The sequence below is a fragment of the Lissotriton vulgaris genome, chromosome 3_1, assembly GCF_964263255.1.
Source record: "Lissotriton vulgaris chromosome 3_1, aLisVul1.2, whole genome shotgun sequence".
NCBI classification, from domain to species: Eukaryota; Metazoa; Chordata; class Amphibia; order Caudata; family Salamandridae; genus Lissotriton; species Lissotriton vulgaris.
The window spans coordinates 1,529,531,881-1,529,552,321 of NC_141689.1; the positions used below are offsets into that span (position 1 = coordinate 1,529,531,881).

The following is a 20,441-nucleotide window of genomic DNA, read 5'->3' on the forward strand; positions in this document are numbered from 1 at the left end:
TCTCTGTGTCTGGGTGTCCTTTAAGTGCGACCTCAGCCCGCTCCACTGTTCATGCTTCTCCTGTCTGTTCAAGGGTCTGCAGAACCTCAGCCTTTTCTCCATCTGCACAAGCTGAAGCTCTGTAGTTTTTCTAGGTGCTACCCTCCATCTAGCCGTATCCGTATCAGGCCGTGGTCATTCTTCTACATCAGCTGTAACCAGCACACCATGAAACCCCCTCGACATCTGGTACTACTATTCACCGACCACCTGCAATCTGGAGGTGGTGCCCAGAGCTCCATGTAGCACATGTCATAGTCTCTCGTCTGTGGATGCACTCAATCCTCAAAGAGAATCTTTGGGGTTTACTGCGCGGCTATCGCCTACTAATGCCTGTGCCGTGCTCGCCACACGATTGGTGCCAAATGCAGGCTGAGGCTAGGGCGTAGCACCTTGATGGCTGCAGCCATTTTCTCTAGAATGTCCCCATAAGACCATTTTTTTAATCCATTGACCCCAAATGCCCTTTGTAGTTTTGAGGGCATATTTCTGCCCATTATCTTACCTCTTTTCCACCATGTTGATGCAGCTCTGGTTCTGACCTATCAGGGTTTAGCTATTTTGTTTAAAATACAATTACTCTAAACCCAGTCCTCATTTGAACTCTAGTGGTAGCATTGCTTTTTACAAAATATTGTGAAATATTCGCATGGCCGTCTTTCGATTGAGCCTTAGGCATTCCATATCTAATGTTCAAAGAGCAGGATACATAGTTGTGTGGATTAATTTGAACATTTCTGATATACCTGATGCCTACACTGAGCAGAAGTGACTCATAATTGTCTCCATATGAGACATGATAAATTGTAATGGAAAATCTGCTGTGGTTATGCAGGACCCAAATCTGTCAAATTCGGACATTTGTTTAAAAAGCGGTGCTCTCAACCTGAACATAAACATGTATATGTATCCAACAAAAGAGAAGAACAAACATTCATTACATTTGCAGGCAAAAAAAGAACCTGAAAGGGGTCTTTTTGTAAAAACTTCATAGTAGACCTGATCATCCCAAGTTCAGCAAACTCTGGTCGGAATAAGACCTTAATGTTTCAAAGATAAGACAATAGGAAAACCTCTAGAGAGATAAATTGCGATCATATGCACATCAGTGATTTTTATTTTATAAAGTTATTTGTAATTGAGCGAATAGGGCCCACGGGAATGATACAGGATGCAATATAGCCTTTTTTTGAACAGTATAAAAAGATATTGAAGCAAAGTCATTTATTTCCGTTGCAAACCATTAACTGAATATTGACCTGCAGGTCTGAAATATTCTTCGCTCACCTACGGACAGATCTCTTCACCTCGATCAACCATATCATTTGTTTGGGAACTGAACTCTGGGCAGAAACTTTCAGCCTACGAAAGTATAAACGGTACAAAAGGGGGTGGTGATGGACGGAGCATCTGAATCAATCAAACACTCACCCCCAGTCAAAAGATCTGGGTTTAATCCATCACCGTTCTTTAGCCCACTCTGCCACCCCAGTTCAGACATGGCCATATGCAAATCAGTCTGACCCTGTGCCTCATGGGAACAGTCCAGCCTGAACTGCCAAGCCATACCTTCCCTAGACCGGAAACAAGCTTCCGAGGACCGGTTTCTGGCATTACAGCCGTCTTCAGCCCGTCTTGCTTGAATCCAGTGGCAAGAAGCTCGTGGGCACTATAGTATATTGTACAGAAGATAATATAATAGGCGGATTCAATGCCAGACATTCAACCTGTTGCAACCAGACCTCTAGTGGTTTGGTCCTATGCTTAGAACAAACATCAATATTACAAATTATTTGTAGCTGCATACTAAAGCAAGTAGAAACATAAATTCAGTGTGGGTCAGTTTATCATGCAGATGATGACACAATAAAAAGTTCTTGTGTTTTTTCCAATTTATTTCTGTTCTTGTTTTCCATAGGGTTTAATTTGACACCCAACACGTCTCGTCCCCCGAGTGGAGGCTGTAAAAAGGTCCCAAAATACATGGAATCTACAGTGTAACATTGTATTATATTAATAAATATGTGGTAATGGTTTTATAATCACACATGCAATATTCACAAACCTGGCTGACTGAGGCCACTGTAAAGTGATCAAGTTGCTCGAAAGGTGTGGTCTGAAGAGGGATGGCTTTTTCCCACTGAACAGATTACTTTTCGGAAGGTTCCGTTCCTAGTGTACATCACACGGTGTTTGTGTAATTCCATTACCATATATGGCACCGAATAAAGCAACTTACTCGTTAGGTTGTGGACTCCTTTTTATTTTTTTCCTCCTAATGTTAATAGGATGATGGGAGAAAATCGGCCATAATAAACCAATACATAACATGGGGTGCAAGAGAAGCCAACCCATGACCTTATACCTGGAACTGTGCGGCCCGTTTTGATATGTACTTCTAACCACAGATCCCTCACCCTAGTAGACTACCTGGATGCCAGACTAGATCCAGAAAAGGTTTCTCCAATCAGTGCTCCCATGTTCAAGTAGGTGGCACTGTGCCACTCCACACTGCCCCCACAGAGATGGAGCACTCTTTTGGCTTGACCTTTGACCTGATAAAGATGGCCCGTTATTCAGGCTCTGGCGGTTGCGACACGGTCTACAGTTCATGTGTAGGGTTGACTTTGCTATCCTTGGTCTAACCTTCAGATGCCTGCATGCTTTGGCACCTTGATGCTGTTAATTGATCCAATAACCAGAAGTAATTCCAAAAGGGCGCGCATGTAAAGAGTGCTGGTCCTCCACTTCCTGCACTCAACACGTGCACATTTACCGGCATGCGCCGCTGATTGATTGCAGACAGTTTATTAGGTAACTTTGTCGTGATTTCAGTTTGGTGTGTGCTCACTATTAATAACTATAACCGGAAACATTGCTTTGGCCATAAGAAAACTCTTTAAAAGTTACCATATATTTACACAGACACCGATGGCAAGATTGCGCCTTTCTCGTCGATGTCCCAGGCCTTTGTTAATTGCTGGATGATGACTTGCCTAATACATGCCACTTTGCTTTGGTTGTAGATGCATGCAAGGTAGGACTAAGACTGCAAGTTGGTGTGTAGAATCATGTGCACACTTGAGGTTCGCGAAGGGATTCCTCACACCGCTTATGTAACTGCTTCTCCCTAGACAGGCTCTCTAGGGCTGCAGGAGAGCTTTTATCAGAAAACTAGTTCCATGCACAATAGGAAGGGAGAGAGGATCCCTAAAAATTGTTGTGAATATGTTTTGTCGTTTCTTAGGCCCCCGCAGCTGCTGGCATGCCAACATTATTTGCTGGTGATGGTTAATGAAATGTGGCTGAGAGGCAGCAGGGGCGTGAAACTTGCAAGGCACGTGTAATTGGGGATATACATGTACCCTTGGCCTCACACCTTGTAGCTCCTGGACATTTTCCGTTACCAGCCACTAGGTGGTGATAGACCTACTTATAAACCGAGAGGTAATGGCCCAGTGCCTAATTCACAAGACATTCATTGTGTAGAAAATGTGTATTGCATTTGTAGAATCCTGACCCTCCTTCACAAATTCAGGCTCAGCCGAGCTTTACATGTGCAGATGTAATGAGTTCGTAAAGTTCATGTGATGAGCATGCAGATGTTTCTGCAGTCTGTTGTGACACCTCTGGGAGAGCAGTGGCCAGCGCAGCATCATGATACTATGAAGAGTAAATGACGCGGACATCCACGTTCCTTTTCAGCACTTCCATGCAACCCCTATATTTACACCTTTATTGACGCCATATGCGATAATTTGATAGCATAGTAGATCATGCATCTGAGCAGCAGCAGGGCGGTAATATCCTCAGGAATAGATGAGGTAATGTGCCCCATAATAAATAAAACGTCATTTAAATAGACAACATAAGTTAAATAAGCCTTCTTGTGATCACTAAAATAATAGAACCCATGAAGGCTTATTAAGATTTAAATTCCTTACAGAATGCAAAAAAAAGATGATCAGTCAATATAGGGAATTAGCCTAGAGCCCAGTCAAAGGCAGCATAAGCCTCGCAAAATAGTGTACATTCTAAGCCTGGGAAGATTAGCACTAGTCTGTACTCTGAGCCTGGGACCAAAAATATTTGCTCGCCTCCAGATTAAGCATTTGTTATGATAAAAATCACAAGGAAAATCCAAAATTCGGCATGAGGTGAGTAAAAAGTAACATTGGCTTAGTGAATCACAGTCCAGTTTAAATACATTAGGATTGAACACCAACCCAATATCATCCCCTAAATTACTCTTCAGTGAGCACACTGTTGACCTGATGTAATCGGATGTAACAGTACAAATCTAGTTACTCACAAAACAATAACTTACTTATAAAAAAATATAGGCGCTCTGAAACACAGGCAGGAAGGGCCCCCGAGCAGTTACTTACATTTTGCAGAACTGCTTCCTCCGAGGCTCACCCGGAACAGTACGTAATCAGAAAGCATTCATGTTCATTTTGCTGCATGTGGATTCAGTGAGACATGAAAACAAACATTGCCCACGTTTGAAATACAAGCTGTCTGGGCCTGGCTCAGCCAGTTCCAGAAAAGTATAGTTCTGTAAGGTGCAGAAAGTATAGTTCTGTAAGGTGCAGAGTTGTCGTTTTTAGTGCAAGACATTCATAATACGGTACAAACATTATTTATTAATCAAAATATCTTTTACACCTGCATGATCCAGGCATGCTAAAAGTGTGAAACTGGTATTCGAACAACCTGTTGCAACGCTAGTCTTCAAATCAGAGAAAAGTTATTTTGTAAGAATAGTATTTCCGTGCAGTTCTTTGATCTCGCTGTGAGACATTTGCTGTAGGCATACCCTGGGAACACCGTGATCTAGAGGTTAATATCTTTTATGCTGGTCACAGACTTAACCTGGTGAGATTTCTTTTTCTTCATAATACCCCACAGTATTCTGGAACTCCTTAACAGACCCCTTGCCTGCTAGTACAGTCTGCACCAACTATTGCCCCAGGGAATAGAAGAATTAATTGTCCTGTTGAATGCGGCCATTTTGTACCGACCCTGTCCCTGATGGTGATCAGGGAGCTGTGGTACATTGGGTCCAATTCTCACTGTTTATTTTTGACTGTTTTAGACAGCTGTGCATGTAAGCCCTGGATAGCATGATTGAACAAATCTGGCGCTTGCATTCTTGTGTTATAAATTTGTGCCTCTCGTGTTTCTAATTCCCCCAGAGATTGTCAATTTCTGAGCGAGGTAGCCGGGTGAGTTTAGGTGTACCGCCTTGTGTGTCATGCAGGCGATTTTCAGATGTATTCTGGCTTCAAAAGGCAGCCAATTCAGGGATTTCAAGTCGGGGGTAATGTGGGAGTGTTTTTTTGACCCAGTGATGAGTCTCGCTGCAGCATTTAGAGAAGCTCTTAGTGGTGCGGTTGTAGTTAGGGGGAGTCCGCAGAGGGCGGTGCTGCCGTATTCAATTCGTGGGATGACTAGTGCTTGTACTGCGGTTTGGAAGTTTTTGGCTGGGAGGTAGGGTTTAAGTTTCCTCAGAGTATTGATCTGGAAGTTCGCTCCCTTTGTTGCCTTGCTGATGTGTTGCTGCATGTTGAGATTGGTGTCAAGTGTTATGCCTAAGGATGTTGCTGAGTCCACGATGGTGGGTTGGACATTGAGTGCGGTTAGGTGTTTAAGCCAGATTTGAGTGGTGGATATCTTCGCTGGAGGTGAGATCAGAAGGAACTCTGTTTTCAGGGCATTGAGTTTGAGGTGATTATCTGCAAGCCAGGATTGGGTGCATCTGATCGTTGAGTTCAGGAGCAGGATGTCATTGGGGGATTGTAATTTGAGGTAAAGTTGGGTGTCATCGGCGTACATGTGAAAGTGTACATTGGATGCTTGTAGCAAGGTGGTGAGAGGTTCCATGACTAGGTTGAATAAAGTTGGGGATAGAGAGGATCCTTGGGGGACGCCTAGTGTTACAGGTATTGGCGAGGACATCAAGTTGTTGCTCTTGAATTTCTGCGACCTGTTGTGAAGAAAGGAAGTGAACCATTTGAGAACAGTTCCAGATAAACCCATTCTTGTGTTTAGTAGTTCTAGTAGATTCTCATGTTTAACGGTGTCGAATGCTGAAGAGAGATCAAGAAGGATGAGGAGGCAGGTGTCGTTTTGGTCTAGCATTTGAAGTGTGTCGTCAATTATGTGAGTCATCGCAGTTTCTGTGCTGTGTCCTGCTCTGAAGCCTGACTGGTGAGGGTTGAGGAGATCAAATTGCTCAATGTGTTTGGTCAGTTGTAGTTGTGCGCATTTTTCCAGGAGTTTGGCGAGAGTGGGGATATTGGTGATGGGACGGTAATTGTTGTGATCAGAGGGGTCGGCTGTAGGTTTCTTTAGTAGAGGTGTGACCTGGCCAACTTTGAGGGAGTCAGGTATGCTTCCTTGTTGGAGAGAGCTTTTGATAATTTTAGTCCAGAGAGGGAGAAGCAAAGGGGTAAAGTATTTTACTGCGGAGGCAGGGAGGGGGTCCGTGAGGTGATTGGATGGTTTCAGGATGCTGAGCAGTTGTTGCTTTGAAGCTCTAGGGAAATATAGATTGGTTTAGAGAAACCCGTGTGTTCATCAGTTTTGTGGAGTCTGTCTTCACACGGTCTGCAAAATTATTTTGTAAAATGTATTATATTCTTCTGCGGGGACTTATCCGTAAGTGAATTTGTATTGAATATTGATTTCAGATCTTAAAGAAGGAAAAAAAACCTCTAATGTGCATTTTATTTTTACAGGTAGATATGCAGTGGGTGCAGGTTTTGGCCGAAGGCTGGGCGACCCCGCTGAATGGATTCATGAGGGAGCGAGAATACTTGCAGTGCCTTCACTTCGATTGTTTGCTCGATGGTAAGAAATCTAGTGATGAGCTTGATTTTAGTCATTGGTGTCTGCCCTCCACTCCAACCCCTTATTTCATTATATGGTACCCCACCAGGTCCTCTTCAGGAACATGGATGTCTGAAGCTGACAGGAGTTCAATGGAAGTAGCCTGCTCCTTTCATGCTCTCTAATGTTGTGAACAATCCTGGTACTGACAGCTAATCACTACTTCTACCCAAACTATGGTGGTTTGAAAAGTAGGCCCCTTCCCAGTTCCTTACTCTCTACACCAGTAGTTGGGATTCACAGGGCAGACCTGGAGAGAAGAATTACCTGGCTCCGTTTCCCACTTCCCCCAGGATTACCACTTCTGGTAGGAACCAGTTCCGTAATCTTTGGCCTGGACTGACCCATAAGAAGATCAGAAGGAAAAACTAAACGTATTTTCATATATGGATTAGCCTTGTGCTTTTCCCACTATTAGTGTTAACTGGTTATGCATTTTCCTTGCACAAATTTTGTATCAACCCATATTTGCAAATTGATATACAAGAAAGCTAACTTTGAATCGGAGAGGATTCTGTTGACCCAACATCCCATTTTTAAATTTATGGATTACTTGGTCAGATCGTGTCTGATGTTATTTTTTAATGTTTTAGTTGGAGGCTTTACTCTTAACCTATTTCAAAAAGAAATCTTAAGTCTCACACAATTACGTTTTTTTTAACTAATCCTGCTAAGGCTTAGGGACCTATTCACAGACAACTCGAGCATGTATGACTTGCATAATTTGAGGTCTGCTGGTGTATGGCTGTCTCAATTAACTCTGCAAAATTATATTGTCTGAATTGCCAAAATTCTTCCTTCACGAGGTTAGAATATTTGTGAAATGTTACAAATGCCTTGTTGCATTTTTTACCTTCACATTAAATGTGTACTAGCGAGGAAAGGCCTCACTTCCACCACTGAATACTAGGCACTAGACGGCATTGTTCACTCTACTTCAAAGCCAATGTCCAGTTGACTGAGGCGGTTCTCTAAGTGTTAGAATGTACATGAAAATTCACAATTTTCTCTGGAGATGTTGGGATGTAAAGTCATGTCATTCTCAAAGAACAGGAACGAACCATTATTTCTTATAATTCTTTTTTTAACCTCATACATTGGATTGCCAAATTATAGACCTGTAAAAACTAGAATCCAGCAATTCCTTTACAATTTCTGTACCACACCAGATCCTAGAGGAGACAAAGAGAGCCTCTACCAGTGTAAACTGGTGCATCCCTTTATCATCCGAGACAATTTTCCCTTGCGGTGGAATAAGAGAAAAAAATGAGCCCTATTTATGCTCTCATTAATATGTTATCTAGAGCAGAAGTAGCTGAATAGTCAGCATTGAAGAGAGAATATGATTGGTAATTGTGAATGACACCGTAGTTATTGACCCAGTGGGTCTGAATTTTATCAAATAGATATAGAGTGAAAGCTTGAGTTGTCTGGATGTCACCCAAAACCTAGAGTTGAAAACCTCCCCCTTTATGCAGTTACCTATCTACAGTTGTGCGCTGTTACGACTTTTAGTTCCCACTGCTGCTGCATCTTAGTGGAGAGTAACTGTATTCAGAATGCTGAACTCACACTAATGTATCTCTATGGGAGCCATACATTATGAGTTTTCTCACAGTTTCAGACCGGAAGCCCTCGAGCAACATATTTCTTTCAAATGCTTACAGGATCTGAGTCCATATACCCTTTGTGTAGATCTGATCATTTGTGAAAAGGACCGATCTCGTTAGAGGCCTCATCTCTTTATATCCATGGGAAATGCCCCGTTTGTCTGATATAGTACAACATCTTCTCCGGTAGTTAAGGACAGGGTGAATAACTTCTCGAGCCTGCATCTAATTGAACTTTTTTATTTTTTTTCTTGTGTTCCTTAATCTGGATTGTCTTTACACCATATTGCTAGTTCTTCTGTCTCCCCATTTGCTTGGATTGACTGTTTGTATGATCATTATAAGAGCCCTGAGCTGTGACAATTTTAGAGAAGGCCCATACAAATAAATAAATAAATAAATGATTGACTGTCAAAGGTGCTTTGATGGTGTTAATTACTGTAGCAGTCCACCCAGAAGGTGTGGGAGGGCTCCCCTTTTGGGGTCAAACCATAAAACCCACTAGGTGTGTTGGTGTACAAAGTATTTTGTGACATTTGGTCTGTTTCCTTTGCTATTTTACTTTGTTCAAGGTCATTCATGAGATCTTCATTGGTCCATGCTCCCTTGGATTTGTGCTCTTTGTTGTAGGTGAAAATAGTTCTGTGGCTGGGGTGGATCCTTTTCTCCATTGGGCCTCTAGGTGGTCACAATAACAGCTACTTGACTCTGTCCAGACCCAGAGGTAGTCCACAGATTTACGTGTGTCCACGGTTTCTGAAATATTTCCTGCCATCAGGCGCATTGGGAAGGTAATTGAGGCAAATCCTTAACTACGAGAGATGCACATTTCTAGCCCTTGCAAGGGGTGTCGTTTATTCCTTCGGTGTAATGTGCCACTGCCTAGGTGTATGTTCCTAGAAAATTGCCATAGAAGGCAATTGTTTTTGGGACTCTGTGGTGAATTGGTCTGCCTATTTTGTATGCTGCTGCAGTCTTGCCTTCGCTCTCTACAGTAACATCCTGTGTCAGACTTTGCATCTCTGTTGTCCACTTTGTCCATGTCTTCTTCATTGATTTCTCCTGTCTTGTAATCTGCACTCAGATATGTATCCAGGAACCTCTTTCTGCGCCTCTGAAAATATTACCTTTGATGATAGCCACGGTTTTCTGATGACTGGTTTTACTGGCTGTTTTTACTTTTAAGTAAAATCAACAAGTGATGCCTTCTGCGGGCGAGCTGTTGTTGGCAATCTCTTTGCTTGAAGGCAGTTTAGACTATAGTTTTAGTCCTCTTGCAAGTGTAGTTCAGCTTATAAATTTGATTCATAGAACATTGCAAATCGGGGACTGGAGAGCACTACTATGGTTCTCTTAATTGATGGATCTCTTTGACCTGTCAATGTCGCACAACTACCACGGACTCGGGACCAAGAGCACACAAAGGAGGTCTAGAAGAGCATATTATTTGAAAAGCACTACAAGTGAAACACAGCAGATCATCAACAACTCCATTTTGCCGCCTGCTCAAGTGTCTGCATATTGGTAACGTCTTTAGCCGTTGTCCTATTGGATGTCCACTCATGCTGTGCTGAACCAGGTGTTTATTGAAAGCATTTACGAACGAAGTTGGTAGTCTATAAATCACTAAAATGGTATACATGCCTGCTAGGGAATAGAATTAAATTTGCTCTCCCGCGAGCTTATCAGACGTGATTGGCTCAGTCCAGGCATGAGCAAAGGGCCCTTTAAAAGAATAAGGTGCTACGTAAACTGTGAGAACACAAGAGCTCAAAGTAACTTTCTGATGATCAATTTAACCGCATCGCTGCAGCGGTTATTTTTCCGCTGTGCGGCTTTTTTCTAAAAGCCGCGTTACATGACGAGCTCAGCTCGTCATCCGCACACGACCACCGTGGCTGATGACGGTCATCAGCAGCGAAGGGGTTAATCAACAGATTTTCATCTCATTTGTGCTCACTTATAATATACATATTTTGGTTTGTTGTGATTCCAGTAGGAATTTAAAATGTTTACAGCACAAAACTATCTTGGGTCCATGCATTCTTTTATGTTTATATGTCAAGCACCTGGACCCTTAGGTCAGACTTTGAAATCTCCAGGATTGTTACTGTCTTGTCTGGAGATGGTATTAATTGGCCGCCTATGTTTTTGTGCTGAACATGCTGCTTGTGTTACTTTGCAGTTAGCCTCCGCGTTCCTTTATCGGTCTGCAAAGATGTGGTGGCCAGAATCACATTTGAGAGCGAGTAAACCTTTAGACCTCCTCGGTGAATCCATCTCAGCTGATCGAGAAAGTCCATAAGCTGACATGATTTGGACATCAAGCCCTACCTAGTGTTATACTTATTTTATCAAGTTTGTATGTTCGCAATAAAGGGCAGAAGTTGTAGCAAAGTAGATCGCCTTATGTATTAAACTCAGGCAAATCCCACGCCTTTTTCGTTTGAATCCCTCTACCCCTCTATGTAAGTTTATTAAAGGATAAGATATGTGATGAACATTATTAATCCTGAACGTGTAGCTAGTTTGTAAGATACATACCCTGTTATCTCCAGTTGTGTTTCCTTGCTTTAGTTACTTGGAAAGATAGAACATGTTTAGTTAGATCTTAAAGATCTAGGGCCAGATGTAGGAGCCTTAATACCGGTCGGAAACGGCCGATTTCGGCCGTTTCCGACCGGTATTTGGCTTTTGAGATGTAGGGGGCATCTGATTTACAGAATCGGTAAATTTACCGATTCGGTAAATATACAGAATCGGTAAAATACCGAATCAGTAAATTTACTGATTCTGTAAATCCATATGTAGGTGGCACTTCACAGAGTGCCACAGGCCCTTTAGGAGTCGGTAATTACCACCCAATCCTATTGGGTGGTAAAATACTGATTTCAGGTGTGCATGCACACCTGTGCCATGTGACGCACAGACATGCCCTTAGGGCATGTATGTGTGCCACATGTCACACAAGCCTGTACTTGGGGTGCTAGAGGGTGTCAAAGTGACACCCCCTGCACCCTTGCAGGAATCGGTATTTACCGATTCGGTAAATACCGAATCGGTATTTCCCATTGATTCCTATGGGCTTCAAGGCCCATAGGAATCAATGGGCAATAACGATTCGGTATTTACCGAATCGGTAAATACCGAATCTTACAGATTCGGTAATTGTGTTTTAAATATTACCTACATCTGCCTCCTTCTAATTTACCGATTCATAAATACCGAATCGGTAAAATTCGGTATTTATGAATCGGTAAATTAGATTTACCTACATCTAGCACAAAGTCCGTATGAAAGGACTTTTTAACATTGATTACTGAGATGAGCTATTCTTAGTTTAAGTATTTTAGGCTTAATTAACAACAAAAAATAAGCCTGAGAATGTCTTAAAATATCTCCTGTTTGCAAAATGCATACAGCTTGAGCGAAGGGGTGGTGTTTGTTGTGTTTCTAATATTCTAAAGTCTGACCCACCTACCCCACCCCAGAAACTCTTGAGGTGTACGCCCAAGACTTTAAACCAGAGTTGAGGAGATGACACCTGTGTCCCAGCTGTACAATTATAAGTGTGCATGGCTAAAGAACCAACTGTCATTTGTTAATAGACAACAACTCATTGTCATTAAAACTTGCATTTTACCCACTGCATGCAAACACTGACTGCATCGCTTACAATTTCATGTCATTCATGAAGTAGGTAGTCGCATGTGAAGTCCCTGTTAAGGAACCTCTCGAGTTACTTGAACAGAAGATTTTAATGATTTTAAACAAGTATGTCTCCTTTTTTTTTTTTTTAAAAGGTTACTTAATTGGCATTTACATTTCATCAAGACAATGTTACAGGCAAATGTTGAGACATCAAAGTGGTCTCCTATTCCTATCAATCATCTCATCGGGTTCAGTCCGATCATCTTCAACATTGCAATACATTATCTGTACATGTCATGAGATCTGAATAGGGGGGAGTCCGAGTTCCCATCCGTATCCCCTCCATTGATGTCATGTGCATCTCTGATGCACTCCTCCAAGGCTTACAAACATTATGCCAATCCTAACTTGGGTATGTCCATCCCTACCCCTCTACCCTTTCCCTTCCCAACTACAATCCGGGCTATAATGGGCTTTTGCATGGTTGTTATACACTATTCTTTAATGTCGGGCCTGTATCTTGCTGCACCAATATCCTAGCTTCTTCTGTGTGGCAAAACCCTTGTCCCGTGTGTGGACTCTTGGGTCCCGGTGTCCTGCTCCCCCTTAAGATCCTGTAACATTTGATACCATGCCTGGAGGTCTTCTTCTAGCTTTTCATCTTCACGAACTGTCTTCATTCGTACCTTTTCCGCTATTGTCCATTCACAAATGTCCTTCATCCATTCCCCTTCTAGCGGAGGTCTAGGGCGGAGCCATACTATTATGATTTTTCTCTTTATGAGCACCAAACCCAGGGTTGGAAAACATCTACTTAATGTTTTGTTTTTTGGAGTAGCTATTAGGCCGAGCAGTACCTGTCTAATCTCTTTAGGGGTCACCCACCCCGGAGTATGTCTCCTTTTTACTGGTGAAAGTAGTGACCAAAAATGGTGGATCTGGACTGCATTGTAGCGCATATTGCTGATATGCACGCGTATATCTTTTCCCTGAAACTACCCAGTGCATAGTGGCCATCGGCATCCTGTTTATATTCCAAAAATATGTATTTGTAAATCCAGTAGCCCATCGGTTGTATACTATAGAGGCAGGATTAGTGAATGTTATTGTTATTTATTCAGGAGCTCTATCTTGTTGCCTCTTTTCTACCTCAGTGCATTGTATAGATCAAACGGTAGCTCCTGCATTGTGGTGCTTGGTTCTTCCCTCAATGTCCAGTTTAGTACATTCCACAACTTTAGGTCTTTAACTCCTATGGTACTGCCTCTGCATTTCAATCTCTTTTTAGTATTTTGGGTAATCTGATATGACGTAACCGTCCCAAAATCCTTTGTTTGAATGTAATGAGGGTCAAGATTTTGCAGGCTCTCCAGTCTTAACTTCCAGGGCGCTTTCAGCACAGTACAAAAAAACTGCAAACTTCTGTTTTCTCCCAGCAACCGCTGAACTGTTTTCATTGCTGGGTTTATGTGGTAACACTTTTATAAGATTCAGGTACTCTCTAGCGGTCAGTGTTCGTCAATGCGCAGAAAACCAAGGAGATAATCCTCCCTCCCGCAGATAACCACACGATCAACAGATCATGAAGATTATCTCCTCTTACATTGAAGAACATAACAACCAGATTTTTTTGGAAGATTTCAACATTCATTGGAACAATTCCAGCGACTCGCTCGGGAACATGTTTAAAGTTTTCCTCCAGCAACTCCCCCCTATCCAAGCCTGCAACAGCTCAACCCATAATAAACAGGCCACCCAAGATTTAATCATCGCAAGAGAGAACACCATACACATTGAAACTATCCAACCTTGGGATGGGACTGACCACCATTGCATCATCTTCTTCCTCTCAGAAAGGGCAACTGTCATCAATGGCCAACCAGAGAAAGCCAAACATTGGGTCCAAGGCACCCATTCACATTGTCGGCTTTTAGTAATGACATCCTACTCCCGCCCTCCTCCATTCATGATTCATGATGCTCATGACCTCACTGAACACTACATCAATTCCATATTAAAAATCCTGGAAACCCTTGCCCCAAACAACGAAAGCGAATCCCATTTAAAAGATCCAACCCTTGTTTCAATAGTAACCGTAACGAGAAACGCTAAACCTCAGACTTGCAGAAATGGAATGGCGACACACCCCCTCTATGTCCAACCTCAAACTTCTACAACAAAGAAATAGTGCCTACAATAGACACATCAGGATCTCCAAAGCAGCATTCTTCCAAAATCAACTGGATACGGTAATTAATCGACAATTTAAAAAAAAAATTAAGAACCATACGAACCGCAAAATCGATCCCCATCCTCCGGCAACAAAACACAACCTAACTGTGAAGCCTTTGCATGCTCCTTGGCTGAGAAAACCATGCTGATCACCATTGAGATCTAGAACGCCATGAAACTCCTTCCTTGAAAAACCCTTCTACAGCCCACCCCACTAGATCAGGACGCATGCCCGAGAAAGCCTCCCCTCATTCCTGAAAACGCCGCCTGGTCTAGTTTTAAAACCTTTGATAATGGCAACTTAAAGCTAGCGACCTCTCTGAAATATTCCAACCACTTCATCGATTCCCTTCCCTCTAAACACCTCAAGGAGGCCTGTCACCTCCTAACTCCCATTATGGACTATGAAAATTAACGCCTCACTCACCCAAGGCTCCATTCCAGACTGCCTCAAAAGTGGCCAGGTTACTCCTAGCTCCTATCCTAAAAAACGCAACTCTGATCTGTTCGATACCACCAACTACTGCCCCTGACCTCCAAACTTTGAAATGGCTACCCTATGAGGCTAGGATCCATCTCAAAATTGTGTGTATGACCCTTAACTTGCTGCATCACAATACCCCCCCTCTTACCTGATCTAGAAACAGACCCTTTCAAGTGCTAACAGATCTTCCAGAAGCACAAGTACACTAGTACTTAAACCACAAAAGTTCTCTCTTCCTCCCAAGGTCAGATGCAACCGATCTACAATCCTCTTTCGGAAAGAAGTAGAAATCCTACTATCCAACAAATTCCTCTCACATTGAGGACATAACTCCCTCGCCTCATGAGCAACTCTTTCCTGCCGGCTTGTTGTTGCTTCTTGTTCACGCCTTTGCCCATATCCCCGATAACGTTTTCTTGTGTTTACCAGTCATCCTCAAACCTTTCTGACACCCATCAGACTCTGCTCATACCAGTACCGTTGACTGTCCATGTGTTCCTATCTCCCCTTTTGCCATTTGCTCTTGAAAACACTGGCCTCATGACTTGTATCATGTTTTGGTATAATGCTTACCGTTTTGTCACATCTTGATACCGTTCTGACACCCATCGGACTCTGCTCATGCCAGTAATGATGATTCACTACGTGTGCTTATCTCTCCCACTCTTGTAAAAACTGCCCTCATGACCTATACCATGTTTTGGTACATTGCCTACCATTTTTGTACCATGCCAGCTTTGTATAGCGCTCTGCCACCCGATAGTCTTGTACATGCTATGTAAAACTCTACTATAAATAAGGCTACATACTCTTTATTCCACCTCATGCATATGTAATTTACTACCACACACTCCCTGCTCCTTTATCTCACTCTTGCAGGTTCCTGCTTTCTACCTTTTTGACAGGTTTTCTTGTCTTTCTCGTCCTCTTTCCGCTTTGTGTGTTTTTTTCCTCTCTTGCTATCGGTAAATGTCTGTTGCGAAAAAGTGGTGGTCCCCAAAAAGGAGTGCCAGTGGCACCCACCGGCTCAAATTAAAGCACTGCTAGCAGCTCAATTTTTATGCTGATTTGAATTGAAAAAAATACACCAATCGAGCTTTGTGCTCTGCTGATTTTCAAAGCAGACCTATTTCTTTCCTGTTTCACTAAACACGAGGAATCCATCTTCTCCCCCATGATAACAAACAAATATTCCTTCGTGACTGAAAGCTTTCCTTCGGTCTCTGGTTTAAAAAATATTTTTTTGTATGTGGTCCCTGGAGATCTTATGGCTCATGTATGCAGACACATCAGGATCAGGCAGTGTTGGTCGCCTGTTACCTCAACAGGAGCTCTGTTTCTGTTTGTGGACGCAGGGGAGTCCTTCTCGGCCTGCAAATTAATTGTTACAGGTTCCCTTTTGGTCGCCAGGAGTATGAAGGCAAGTAACTGCTCCACTGGGGCTTAACGTCTGGAACACATATTAAACATATCGCACACACCGAAATCGCCCTGCAGTGGTGCTAGAAATGTTCATTTCCATAATTATAGAGCTAATATTATTACCACTTTGGTTACTACGACTACAGTGATGATTGTATTCATATTAATGGCTGGCAAGATGGCTCAGCGAATTGAACGTTTAAACCGGCTGATCTGTAGTTCGCCTTTTGGAATTCCAGCATGGCTAACCATCCCACTGAGGGAGGTGAAATACCATAAAATGGCCCACAGTTATGCTAAAAGCAGAAGTGAAATTTCAAGAACAATATAAAAACAAATTATGAATACAAATGCAGCGAATAATATTTTTTTTAAGTGCAGAATACAATCTTAACATCCTCTTCTTTGGTTCTCCTTTAGCCGTGGCACTTTCTTCTATTTGTGAACTTTTCCCCTTTTATGTACCTTTCATTTATGCCTTTCCTAATCTTTAACAACCTTCCATTACTTCTTTCCTTTTCTATTCGCTTTGCTCCCAGCATCACAACTTTAAATCACTTTCTCACTCTTTCACGCTAGCTTCTTTTTATTTCTTACTTGCTGTCATTTTTTTTTTTTTTGCTTCATACAATGTATAATGTGGGAATGTTCCTACTGATATCAGGAAGTTTTGGGGGATTTATTGCTGTATTATTCTCGGATCGCTACCTGGAATTCTCAAAACATACTCCAGTAACATGAAAGCGGAGTAGTTGGTATCTGAGCTACGGAGATGGGAGGGTTGGACTTTCACCTGCCCACACATTCCAGGGGTTTTAAGAAGAAAAACTAAGGGTGCCAGAAATCACAAACTCTTTGGGTGAATATTCTGAAAATTAGAGGAAATTACGCAAAATCTCTCAATATTCACTTGCCTGGTCTTTTGAGTAAAACTGAATATTACAGCCCATCTCGTGTTCAGAAGTCTCAAAGATATTACAGGCGGCCAGTTATGGGAGAAAATGTCTCTGGACAAATGTTTCTTGGATGTGCCTGTCTCCCACAGGCAACAAGTATGCACATTTTCACACCCGCAAATTTTGCGAAATTCAGTAGTGTAAAATAAAAACATTGGTCCGCTTGCATTACAAACTTTCCTCCCTCCCCTGCTGAGATCACGATTCTGATTTGTCCTCCAGAACATACAGCGGTTCATTGCCTCCCGTGTTCCTGTGTGATTTTTAAATGCACATAAACTGTGGGTCGATTTTTTTTTCTGCTTCTTGACGTTTTTTAGAGCAGTTTATTCTGTAGTTGATCAGAGAATGCGTAACAAATGTAACATAAGTCACTCATTTGGCAGCCTTTTAAAGTAGAACTTATCTCAACATACATATCATTACAGTCTGAAATAAGAGTTTAATAGCAGTGAGCGTAATTCAGTGGATTGAGGAGGAGAGGATAATGGACAGTGAGGGGCCCCAATTGTCCTCCTTGTTGAGTATTTAAAGATTGAATGCATGTTGAAGTAACCGTTCAGGAAAGTCGTAGCCAGGCATGCACATCGTGGGTGACCAAGGCCTCGTGTCCATCAGCAATTCATAGTTAATATTTCTTAACTGTGGGAGTCCTTCTTTTTTTTTTCATCTTTTTTTTCTTCGTCTTTTTTTTTTAGGAAGCTCTTGTATTTGCAGCTTTAATGTCTACATCATTGATTAAACTGGCGAGACAGGGTCCATTTATAGCCACTGTTATTTTTGAAGCTATATCTGAGGAATGCATTATCAGCCTTCTGGACACATCTGCCCGTGCTCGTGTGATTTGGAGGCCGCAGAGTGCGGTTTGACCCTTGGCAGACATGTCGAGTTTATACTTCTGTTGTTAGGGGTGTATGCAAATGTAATATTCACCCCAGCCAGAGACGTCATCGGCTTCCTTGTAGGTGGTGAATGACTGCAGCGCTGGCATCCTTCTCTTTCTCGGTTTTATTAACCAGAGTACTTTGAAGCTGGGTCTGTTTTTGAAGTCCGAATTGGACAGCGAGATGAGGGACTTGTCGTGATTGTTATTCTGTTTCAAAGGGAAAGTTCCCCAGTGCAGTCAACCTGTTTAATTTCACATCAAAGCAAATGGAGTGTCGCGTAAGTGTAATTATTGCACCTAGTGCTAACCTGTATTTAATCACTTTGTTTCTCATTTCCTGGCCCTTCCTTTCAAGACTGGACAATAACCTGCGGTTTATGGCCCCAGGTAATCGAAACCTTCAATGAGGTGACTGCTCAGACTTGGTTTGTTCCTGGCAGTGTCACAGCATCTTGTGTGGAAAGGCTGGTCCTCAAAGTGGTCTTCAGATCTCTTCCATGGCACCTTGAGAGCATTAGGCTGATCAAACAGTTCGATTTTGACCCCTCCGTGAATGTATGAAGGTGATTGATACTCATGGGATTTTTATAGGCCAAAGTTTGAGGTGTTTTATGCCGTCTATTTTAGATTTGAACGAAGTCCAGTCCGCGCTTACAGATAGGACAGCAGCGCCGCTTTTGCAGGGCGCATCACCACTCCACACTTGCAGCGCGAGGTATTTTACTAACCGAGAGCCGATTTCACCATAAGGCAGTGATGAGTGGGGATAAACATTGGGTGAGGTTTCTGTCTAAACTTTTCTGGATGTTTAAATGTGGTGCCTTGGCCCATGAGTTGTCTCATTGGTCTCTCACTGCTTTAGATCCATCGTTTTTTTATTACTGTGGATTCTGGTGTATGCCGGGGCCATCCATCGGTTAACAGGGCTCCATGTTAGGAGGGCTTCACTCCTCCATCTTTTTAAAGAGCTCCATTTTAGAAGGGTTCCATCCCTCCATCTGTTAGAAGGGCTGATGAGCGCCTGCTACCTCTATGGTAACATGTGACTGCCTTAACCTTGGAGCAAATGTGATAGCTTTTTCTTTTCAATCCGGAAGAGTACTTTGTGTGTCTTCTTGCTACAATTGGGCTTTAATCAACAACACATACAGGATCAGTGGTCTGTTTAAAGTTACTGAGGCTCGTGCTGTTCGTAAAAGGAAGAACGCCAGGCTTTCTCAGTCAAATCTTGGCTGTTAACAAAAACACTTCAAAAAGCAGTGAAATAAAATTATCAAACTATTTGACACGGTATAAAATGAGTGTCTTATTTGAAGTGTCTTGACACAAGAAATCCACCATTTATGCTACCCTGATAGCAAAGAATAGAACTGTGGTAAGAGGATCAAAGAGATACAAGAATGAAAGCTCAAATGCAGAAAACTGTCACTTTTCGAGACCATAACATGCTCACTGATAATTCCTAGGCTATATTTGATATACGATGAAGTTTGTGTTAGCATTTAGTCTCTGAAACAACGTTATTTTGGAGCCATGTCGTCCATCTCTCCAACGGTGACTCGCTTGTGATACTATGAGGCCATCCGGTGGAGAATGCACTGCCCCCACTTCAGTGTAAGCTACTCTTTGCAGGTGATCTCAAAATATTAGTACTGCTTCCTGATGGAGTCTGGCTGCAGTGCTGCTTCCCTGGGGAAACTAAGATGCAGCAGGCCGCCTTGGCTGTGGCTGCAGCTGCGTGTTCCCTGAATGTCACCATGGTCAACATGCAGCTCTGCCGAGTGCTGTCGAGGTGTTGAGCTGCCCGCTTCCTATGTTCCGATCTCACCCCTAGTGTAAGCTGCTGGCTTTGTCCATGTCCATGAGGACGAGGGGGAAATGGCTATTGTGAAGTTGCAGAAGTTCAAAGCTTGGCATGCTACCTGATCTCATCCAGAGGCCTAAAGAAATATGATCACACCACCCCCATACTGATGGAACTCCATTGGACCCCCGGGCCAGCCCACACCATCTTCAAATCCAGCTGCTTGTAAAAGCCATCACAACCAGCTCCCTGCTTAACTTCCAGACAAGCTCACTATGTACAGTGGATTTTAGTACACCACCAGCTAAGCCACCACCATAATGCAAACTAAGGAGTATTAAGAAGAAAATAAGCAAGGCCTGTAGGCCTTTTTCACTTTATGCCCCCAGGATCTGGAACAGCATCCCTATATCCATCAGGACTGTCCCAACACTGCCCCAATTTAGGGAAATGTTGAAGACTC

At 42.6% G+C, this 20,441-nt stretch overlaps 1 protein-coding gene across 2 annotated transcripts in view; it reads left to right on the forward strand.

Moving 5' to 3' along the window:
- PAPSS1 (3'-phosphoadenosine 5'-phosphosulfate synthase 1) overlaps nucleotides 1-20,441 on the forward strand; it is a 322,558-nt gene that overhangs the window by 155,836 nt on the left and 146,281 nt on the right. For both annotated transcript variants that reach the window (XM_086962022.1, XM_086962020.1), the window contains exon 7: nucleotides 6,783-6,894. In XM_086962022.1, the coding sequence (XP_086818148.1) occupies nucleotides 6,783-6,894 (112 nt within the window). The remainder of the gene's footprint in view (nucleotides 1-6,782; nucleotides 6,895-20,441) is intronic.